The sequence below is a fragment of the Pezoporus wallicus genome, unplaced genomic scaffold (assembly GCF_028554395.1).
Source record: "Pezoporus wallicus isolate ANWC-B61680 ecotype Strahan unplaced genomic scaffold, APGP_CSIRO_Pwel_v1 contig_6783, whole genome shotgun sequence".
Classification (NCBI taxonomy): Eukaryota; Metazoa; Chordata; class Aves; order Psittaciformes; family Psittacidae; genus Pezoporus; species Pezoporus wallicus.
In genome coordinates, this window is record NW_026637555.1 from 3117573 (window position 1) to 3128050 (window position 10478).

At 49.2% G+C, this 10478-nt stretch overlaps 1 protein-coding gene across 1 annotated transcript; it reads right to left on the minus strand.

The window, feature by feature from the left end:
• MAP1LC3A (microtubule associated protein 1 light chain 3 alpha) lies at positions 1–6851 on the minus strand (the record flags this gene model as incomplete). Its single annotated transcript, XM_057406411.1, has 3 exons — positions 1–1217; positions 1778–1884; positions 6796–6851. Coding segments are annotated over 3 exons (326 nt in total), but the record flags the coding sequence as incomplete, so codon positions are not given.
• Between the last annotated feature and the right edge of the window lie 3627 nt (positions 6852–10478).

A 10478-nucleotide genomic window follows, 5' to 3' on the forward strand; every position in this document is an offset into this window, starting at 1 on the left:
TTGAATTTATGTTTATTTTATATATATATATTTATATATATACCTTTGTATAGATTAAACCGGGTGGGATTTTATCATATACATTTTTTTGGTATAATACATGAGAAACAGGAAGAGGACCATAGCAAATATAAATCAGTACATTCCTTGAATGACCTCTTTGCCACACAGAGAATGAAAAATTGCATGCAATGGGCAGACAGAGAGAAATCAGTTTTATTAAAAACAAAACCCCAAAGACAATCTAGGTACAACTGTCAACAGAGGAGCAGCACTATATATGGCAAACCTGTATAAATTAAAAGTAAGTTCCACTCTGACATCTACTATGCTTTAAAGTGCAATGAAGCCTGATTTATTTACCTACAGAATACAGGAAAGATTACCCCCCTCTCCCCATTCCAATCTATCCCTAAAAAAAACCCAAAACCAAACCACAAACGAGAAAACAATAAAATAAATCTAAAGGATATACATTATCCACAGTCCTATAGAGATGCCTACATCTACTCAGTAGCACCAAGAATCTGATATGGGTGTAATTAAATCAATTAAAACTGGGGAGCAATGGGAATATCTTTTGCTGCTTTTGCAGACCTCCTGCCCTTCATTAGTGTCTTGGAGGGGAGGTGGCTCCTCTCCCTGTGCTGGAAGCCAAGGGGACAGTGTCCTGTCCTCTCTCCATCCCTGGCTGAGCTGTCTTGGCAGCAGGCTACAAACACAGACACACACACAGAGCACAGTGAGAGCAGCTGCAGGTTACACCAAGGGGATGTGATGGGAAGCTAGGCCGCACGTGTGCACACACAAGTGTCTGCACGTGGGTGCACGTGTGTGGAGGGAGCGGGACTGATCTATACAGAGGTGAAGGGTTGTGCGAGTCCAACACATGCCACGAGCCTCTTTGGTGAGAGGGTGATGGGAAGGGGAGAGAGGGAGAGAAAGGGACTCAGCACAGTCCTCCTCTTGCCAGCGTCTGGTTGTGTCGTCTTCCAAGGCCGGGGGCCTGTATGCCACAGTTCATCCGTCTCCACGTGCCACCTCTCAGCAGGCTTCAGTAACCAAAGGTCTCCTGGGAAGCATAGACCATGTAGAGGAAGCCGTCCTCATCCTTCTCTTGCTCGTAGATCTCCGAGATGGGGGTAGACACACTCACCATGCTGTGCTGGTTCACCAGCAGGAAGAAAGCCTGGGTGGGATTCAGCTGCAAGCGACGCCTGTGGGGGCAAGGGCAGGAGGGCTGGGGTCAAGCCACAGCATGTTCTGCTTCCCCCCCTAGCAACACTGTTCACATGGGGCCAGGCCTGCAGAGCTGCGACCTTCTCCACAGGCTCAGGACATGGTGTTCATTGCCCAGCTGAGCTGGTTGGGGCTCCAAGGCCTCCAGAGGCATGACTCTGCAAACCCCTTTCTCCAAGTGCTACTGACAAGGGCAAAGCAGGCAGGTGTGTTCCATAAGGATATGGAGGCACCCCTGCCCATGGAAGAGGCATTGGAACTAGATGACCTTAAGGTCCTTTCCAACCCAAATCATGCTAGTATTGTGTGATTCTATAAACAAAGGGGATTGGAGGTCACAGTCCTTCACTAGATGCTAAGAACCTGTCTCCCCCCCCACCCCAAACAGTGTGTACCACAACACAAGGCTCCTATGGTTGTCATGTCCCCATCTAACCCTCAGCAGCTGCCTCTGCTTCATTCTCACCCCACACCCTGCGTTCAGGACCCGTGGGCAAGGGCAGGTTCACAGCACACCAGCTGCAGCCACCGCACTCACCGGATTATTTTGACCAATTCACTCATGTTGACATGGTCTGGGACAAGGAACTTGGTCTTGTCCAACACTGGCAGCTGTTTCTCCCCTTTATAGCGTTCGATGATGACCTGGGGGGAAAGTCAATGGTAGGGTCAGCCACAGTTCACAGCACCCCAAGCACCGGCCTCAAGGTCAAGCACAAATCAAACTACACAAATGGGAAAGCTGAGGTGAGGCCCCGCTTTGCTTCGCCCTCCCAGGGAAACATAACAGAAGGACACAAGCAGTGCCCGTCAGCCTGGCTGCAGACAGCTCTTCAGCAAAAAGTCATCTCTGCTTGAGCCAGACGGTGGAAAGCATCCAGGATAAGTGAACTAAAGCACCAATTGCGCTGGCTGCCTGAGAAACAGCTGGTATTAGTGCATTGATTGGGCTGCCTCCCTGACATGCAGGAGATACGGCAGAGGAGTGAGGTTTATTTTAGCATCACTTTCAGACTGACCAAAACCATAAGTTTTGCTGGCTTGAGCTAAGGACTGAACTCATGGTGCACAGATGGAGACATTTTCCTTCCCTTTTTCAACCACAGCTCTGGGCTGCTGCTGTTCAGCATCAACCTGCTTGCTCAGGAAGAGCTGTGGATATTCCCAAAGGATATTCTGAGGTTTTAGTTTATAATATTTGTTATAATAGCTTATAATATTTACAGTTTTTAGAAATCACTGTGAAGCCACCCAAGGCTTTCCTTCAGAAAGGGGGACTTTGGATTTTGCCAGTCCCGCTCCTTACTTTCACACTGCAGTGTGCACACTCATGGACTCCACAAGAAATGAACTTTGTGGTGAGCTTCCAGGGCACATCAGCACACTGCCACCACGGGGAGAGCCCAGCTTGTCCTCCCCTATAGGAGGTCTTGCCTGGGAAAGCTTTTACCACATTCTGAAAGGGCTAAACAATGGTTTCTGTTCAGTTCTCCTGCTATTATAATTAATTAATTTCTTCTGTTAAGGAGTCTGCTGGCAGCTACAATTGCCATTCTAAACCAGCCTGGAAATGTACTATTTTTATTCCAAGGAATAAGGTGGCAGGCAGTTAAAATAAGTAATGATATCACTTATAAAGCTCAATCCATTCCATTACAGTGATACTCTGACTCACATCTCTCCAATAGAATCAATACCTACTTATTTTCTCCACAGAAAGACATTTGTATCCTAATCAGTTCGTTGTCCTCTCGGAGTTGAGACTCAACATTATTTTTCACTATAAACAGTTCTATAAATCATCTTCCCCGGTCTTTTCCAAAAATATATGGGAGACTGCAAATGCCTTTGGACAATGAGGGACGAGCCGCATGCAGGGACACGATCCCCACAAGATGGCTCTGTGGAGCCGAAAGGATCAGGAGAACCTCTGAGAACACGGACTGCCCTTTCCATTCATCATCTGTGACACACACCAGCCTCTACCAGCAGCCGCAGCGTAACTCCTGCGAAGCCAAATCCGACACTGGCTGGGATGCTGTGGTACCACCGGTGAGCTGGGAATGCCTGAGGAGTCCCCTGGAGCGCTGGGATGGGCACAGCTACACCGCAGGCAGCTCCCGGGTGAGTGGGGGCTGCGAGGCACCTGGGTGAGAGCTCTGCACCCAACGCCTCTGTGGAGCCCATCCTGGACAAAGCTCATGCAAGGGGAACCCAGGAGCCCGATGGCCAGGCAAGGAGCATATGAAAGCACCCAGGAGTCCACCGATGTATTCTCACATTGGACATGTCTCCTCTTGATACTGAGCAGGAATGCCAGAGAAAAAGACCAGGGAAAGCCAAGTATTGCTCCTTCAGCCCCTGTGCAAGACCGGGAGCTGATGAAAGAATGATTTTCTGCAACAGGTTATAGCATGCATTAGGATGCCCCTCACCAACCTGCTAACATCCCGTCCTCCCTGCAGAAGAAGGGTAAAGACAAAGAGAAGCAGAACCATCCTATTGTATTTCATTTGTCTTGCTTGGACATACGAATATTTTGGCTCTAAGGGGATGAACAGTCCCAAGGGGCTGGACACTCACAGCAGCCACATACACGGGCCCTGCTCTGGCCACTGAGAAACAGAGGCACAAAAGGGCAGCTCTGCAGCAACCTTTCCACACAGAGAGAGCCCTGTACGGTGGGGCTATGCCTCACTTCTCACTTCCATCTACCAGGAACAGAAGCAGACATCTCTCATTACCGGCCAGGTCCATCCACACAGGAAAGCCTCTCAATTAGTCCAAGAATGGGCCGAGAAGGATGTCCTGGCTGTTAAAGCAGCAGCTGCCTTGTGTCCTGAACAGACAGAAGGCCTCTCATGTAAAACAGCTCCAGGAGTTTCTGTTTCCAAGAACATGAGCTGCTATTTGGGTAACCAGCTATGGGAACAGGTGGCCAATGGACAAAACGTTCTTGTCCAGCTTGGAGGGAAATGCATGATCAAATGCTAATATTACATCCCTGTGGCCATAGGGCTTACATACAAAGCCACCTCTCCTCCTGCTTCGTGTTCCAAGCTGCTGCCTCATGCGAAAGGGTCACTCCGTGTGGGACACTGCTCTTGGTGTGGTGAGACCCCACCACAGGTCTCTGCAGAAACAACATGAGCTGGGCACCAGTGGAAAGGCTCAGGGCAGAGCCTTCAGTCCTGATCCCATCACAGAGGGGGCTTCAGCAGCATTTATAAACTGAACTCCTGTTCTGGAGCCAGTCTGAAGAGGTAGAAAATGATTTTGGTAGGCAGTGGGGCTAGATCTAGCAGCCTAAGAGAGGTAAGGCTGCCATCACCCCATGCCCCCAGGTTCAACCAGCAGCAAGGCACAGAATGCATTCCCAGTAGGCACATGCATGCAAATGCATGTGTGTAACACATACATACACATGGCCAGCCACAGAGATCACCACAGATGTGCAGAGCGCTCACACAACCACAGAGAGCACCAATAGTTCCATCCTGTCCCTCTCCAGCTGAGCGGGGTGAAGGTCCTTTAATGGCAATATCGACAGTAACCCTGTCCAAAAGGTGCTCTGGTCATGTCAGCCCTGGACACGGGGTCTAACAGCTCGCCAGAAGAGCCCCTCGCAGGAGCCCAGAGAGGGCTGTCCCACCAGCTCTCTCCCAACACGTGTGTGTGGTACAGCCCCTTCCTCAGCGGGCTCTGGAGACAGGACACAGATGCTCTTCCCTGGGCACAAAGCCAGGCCACTCACACTGCAAATCACCCTGGCCCTCTGTCACAGCAAAAAGGGTTCTGAGTGGAAACTGGAGATGCAGGGTGACGGCAGCAGCTGCAGCACAGCTTGCTGTGCTTTCTGCAGCAATAAGGGTGTGACCTGGGCCATCTTCTCCCCAGCTCCCTCTGGGCTGTGGGCTCAAACCCCTTTGCCAATTCCAAGTGCCTCCTTGAACCAAGACCTTCCTACAGGCAAGTTGCTGCACTGAACTGCTCAGACCCACAACTATGCCCTGCACCGTGTTGCAGTATGAGGCTTTGCTCAGGCCAAGCACTGAAAGCAACATACAGTGGACTCACAGGAACTTTGCTATGTAAAAGAGAAGAGACAGCATCAGACTTGATGTCAGGGTCTACCTGAGACCAGGCCTTTAGAGGTACCAGTGACACAAACACAGCTGGAGCCCCCAGGAGCCACTGAACAAAGAGGTTACTGGGAGGGCTCAGGTCTCTGCCATGGGTAATCCTACACGCACACAGCTCCTCAGACAGCCACACCAGTGGATGGACCCTGATGACACAGAAGCCTTCTCCTAGGGCATGCGGTGGTTGACCCCAACACAAAGAGCAGCAGCCCAGCTCAATTCTCCCACCATCGTTCAGCCAGGCTGGTAAAATTCTGCATGCTGATGCAGAGCTCTGGCTCCTCCTGTTCATTTCCCAGGCAATACACATTTGTGTAGAGGCATTTGATATATGTGTGCATATTTTATGTACAACTTATTTCTAGCCTGTCTTTATTGCTAGAACTTCAGGCATTGTGATTAGATCTGCCACAACTCCGGAGAAATGCAGACCTAGTCTGATGCCATGAAATCCACGTTAAAAGCAGTGATCAGTAAGTGTGCAGATGATATGGCATACTGGTACTCACTGTGCTGCAAAGGTCAGCTCTGCCGAGCTGACAGCACATGGAAAAGAAGGAAGAGAAAGAATTCTTTTTGCTAGATGCTGTGCTAGAATCAAAAGAAAACCAGGAATGGGCTAGTGTGTGCTAAGAGTACTTTTAGACATTAAGCCTTGAAGGCTAAATATTGATTGTATGCAATTCTAATCCAAAGCTGAGGGAGCTGAATTAGGGACATATCCCACTTTTTGGTCATACATGCTATGGTATTGCAAATACTAACTCAAGCAATTCCCAAGTATATTATTTCACTAAGTTCTTCATCTTCTCAGGAAGAGAAACAAATACTAATACTTAGCTAGGACACCACAAGCACACTCACAGCCAAAGAACAAGACAGCATATTAAGTCTGACATGGACAGGAAGAACTGGAGTCAATTCATGGAGTCTTCATGGAGCACATGTCAATAACAGGTAATGGGAAAGTACAGAAAGTGTGTGACTGTTGGTTGTGGTGTGAATTATTCTAACAGGGTCTCTGCTTTCAGTATAGCAAAGATCATCTCATACATCTTTCTCTGGGCAGATGCAGACAAATCCTTACCAGGTTATCCAGGAAAAGCCAAGTAGCTACTACAGAAAACAAACAAAACCCAACCCGCACAAAGCTGTATTAGCTTGGAAGGAGATTTGAGATCAGCTCAGCTCCTTGCCTCTAGGGCAGGTGTGAAGCGTAGGAGAAAGGCTGCACTTTGCATTGCTCAGAATGCAGCTGGCATGCGCCAGGCATGGGAGGCTTATGGAGCATCCCGTATTGATTCTGCGGAACAAGGCTTTGTAACCTCTGTGGCTGGCTGGTGGAGGCAATCCAGCAGCAGCACAGAGGGGTCATGAGAACAAAGGCTAACACAGAACAGTGGGAACAACTTACCGGGATTTTGTTGGGATGCTGCTCTCGGATCTGCTGCACTTCTTTACAACGATCCGCTGGAGAGAAAGAAGCGAAGAAGCAGAGTTAGAAACATGTGGCTGTGCACGCTCAGGCAAACCCAGGGTGACCACCCTGCAAACCACAGACAAAGAGGGACACTGCTAAAGAAATGCACATTCTGCTCATGAGGCCTTTTCTGACCAGTCTGCAGCAGGGAGATGGTCAGGAGATGTCAGCTTCAGTGATCAGACCTTAATGGCTTCCTACCACCCCAGTCACCTCCCAAGGCAGGGACGTACTACCCTGCCCAGTAAAACTGGGCAACACACATGGAAACCAAATGACTGAAGTGAGCCCACAAAGATAACAAAACTGTATTCTTACATCTGCCTTAAGTGAATGCAGCTCATGGCCATCAGTGCTGGGCAGCAGCACAGCTTCAGGGGCTCAGCTCTGGAAGTTCAGGCTCTGTGTCTCCTGGCTGCTTCCCCAGAGGAGAGGAGTCTCTAACTGGGGCTGGGTTTTAGCCATTTCCTTCTGCCCTTTGTACACTTCCAAGCACTATCTGGCACAATGCCTCAGTCCAAAAGAGATACACCTTGCCAAGGAGGGCTCCTTCACTATCACAGACCTACAACAGCTACTGGCCTGACAGAAAGTACTTCTAGACCTGTTGTGGAAACAGGAAATGAAACTTAAGCAAGGAGATGACCCAGGTACTAAAAGATCGTTTTTCCTGCAGTTGCTCTTACACTTCCCAACCCATTTTCCTCTGGAGTTCATCTGACACACACAACAGGCAGCACATAAAAGCCTGTATGCTCTTTGAGCTTACAGGAGAAATTCAAATGCCCCCCTGATTGTTTTATCAGAGGGCCCTCCACTTACCACAATCCAAAGCAGCAGGAAAGAGAGGACAAATCCCTGCCAGGACCAGCTATGTCTGTGTGTGCTCCTCCTGCGACACTACAGACCTATGCTCCTCCTTTGCATTACCATTACCCTGGGAAGTGCTTCACAGCCCACAACAGCTCATCTGAAGCACCCTGGGGAAGCAGTTTCATGGATCACAGCAGGTAAAGCCAAGGGTGAAGGCCAACAACTAAGGACCACCTCGAAATGCAAGATCTGGGTCTTGCAGGATCTGTGTCTTGCAGGATCTGTGATGGGATCCTCCTGTCACTAGCACAGCACCCTCTTCAAGCCTGACCCCCCTGAACTGCTTCACACAGCCCCAGTTCCTCAAACCTACCAGGACAGGGCAGGATAAGTGAATGTGTTTGAGTGCGTTTTTTCCCCACAAACATTAAGCATTTCTTCTCTAACCACTTGCTAAAATCCTATTTTTTATAAATGGAAATTGTTTAGATGCTACTTCGGGAACACATTGGAGTGTCTTTTGGGACACAACTACAAAGTCACCAGATCACAGAGGCTTTTAAGTACTTAATTATCTTTTTAAGAGAATGAAGGGAAATCATCTCTCTGCTAGGAATTGCCACACTTTTCTGCTGTAGGACTCCATGGGCTAGCAAGACAAAGCAAGATTATTTGGATTTGATGGAAAATTCAGGCATTTTTTGTTTGGGGTTTTGTGACTGAAGATGTAGTTCCCCATGTTTTCTTTTCATCATATCCAGTGCTCCAGGGCACCCAGATTTATCCTTGTCGAGGCCATTTTCCCCGGAGGTCCGAAATCAGCAAGGAGTTAGGCAGCAATCGGCATTGCATGTGACACTGGTACAGCAATGGCTGAAGGACACAGTGACAGAAAACATCAAGCACACAAGCAACGAACACACAGGACAGCATCTGACGGGCTGGAGATCCAGAGCACGAGTGGACAACACTTGCCAGCATAAGCACTTTAGGCTCAGACTTGCTGGGTATTAACAGAGCCTGCAGAAAGCTGTGTCCTCATGGCTGGAGGGTCCGTGCTCCAGTATCCACCCTATCCTGTGCCATATCTGGTAAGATGGCCATCTGGCCTCTGGCTGTCTGGTAAGATGGCCATGTGGATGAACCCCCCAGACATCATGCATTTCCCTGTAGGGTCACAGAACTTTTTGTATATAATTATGAGAAGGGTCTGAGAAGCAATTTGCTGAAGGTAAGTTGTCAGCCTTTGCATGTTACGATGGCTAGTGATATACATAACCTCAGAGCACCCAAGTGGTCTCGGCTGCATGCACCAAAAGGCAGCCTGATACCCCACCTTGCCCCCTGGAAGCACCACCAACTCCAGCTCAAGGGTTTCTTCCAGGTCTCACTGCCTCTACACTCAGCAGAAATCAAGGGCAGCAGCCACGAGTGACAAAGCTCTCAACCAGCCCCAAGTCCCCTGACCCACTCTTTAAGACCTGCCATGTGCCCAGGACCTGGTCCCTCAGGTCAGATGTGTGCAGAGCTTTTGCCCTGAGGACTGATCTGCAGCTTACCACAAGGTAATGACAGCTGGTGCCACTTTACTCAAAGGCTGCAGGATCCCTTCAGCAGGTATGTGTGATTGCAGCTACAAGCAGCTAAGCTCTTCTTCCTCTGCCCAGGGGATGCCTATTTCAGAAACTTCATTCTTGAAGGCAGCTGGGATCAACCCCAAGATCCAGGCAGAAGTTTCCAGGCCATTGGAAGTTCTGCTGAGGAGCACGCTCAGTCCCATCCTCCAGCCTTTGGGTGGAGGTCCAACCAGACAGGCTTGGGAACCAAGAGAATCTGTCCTGCCTCAAATGCTGCACAAGGGTAATTTCTGTGCACACCACAGTTCAGGTGCTAGAGATCTCCTGCAAGAAGTAGGTGATGGTCACCCACAACCTCCTCAGCTGGGAGTGGGACCTAGAGGTTGGTCCTCTGTCTCACATCTTCAACATCAAGTAGCAAAGAATGGCTATAAATACCACCTTTAATGTCATGTATCTGTAGTCTAAGTCACAGGAATAAAGAACCATTAAAGGGGGCTCAAGAGAGACATGGTGGAGATGCCAGCCTGGCACCCAGGCTCATGCCACGTACAGCACTGCAGGCAGGTTGCTCGCAAATTACAACTGTGCTATTTGAGGTTAAGACTTTCCCCCTTCCTGTAGCACCTGGCCACAGTTAATCCTAAGCCTATATGTAAAGGGACCCACAACTGTTTGTACAACCCAGTCCCTATCTGCATTTTTCTCTTTGGCCCCTCCTTGCTAAACACCTGACTGCAGCAGCTCAGGGCCTCCAAGCAGGATGGCACAGAGGAGCTGAGGCAGGATTCCAGACCTGCACACAGGGGGAATAGCACTGTGCCTGCTCCACATCTGCTGCGAGAGAAGCTGGGCTTCTCCCCACTGCCGGGATGTGAGAGCTCAAGATGGCAGCAAGATAAAAACCACACCCTTTCCATTAGTTATTCCTAGCAAAAATTCACTGCTGGGGCCTATGAAAGACAGGAGTATTTTTGTAGCATTACATATGCCACAGAAATTGCCTGTTTCTCCTCCAACTGCTGTTTCAACCGTTAAGTACCCACAGCAAAGCTTGCAAATTGCCCAAAACACCAGAATCTCAGCTGTTTTTCTTAACTGAGGTCCTTCCCAAGCTGTTCACCCAAAGACGTGGGCACACCATGTATCCCATGGCAATGAGGGATGGGCTGGTTATGGCAGTTAAGAACAGCAGAAAATTTTAAGCCAGACTTCCAAACATGAACC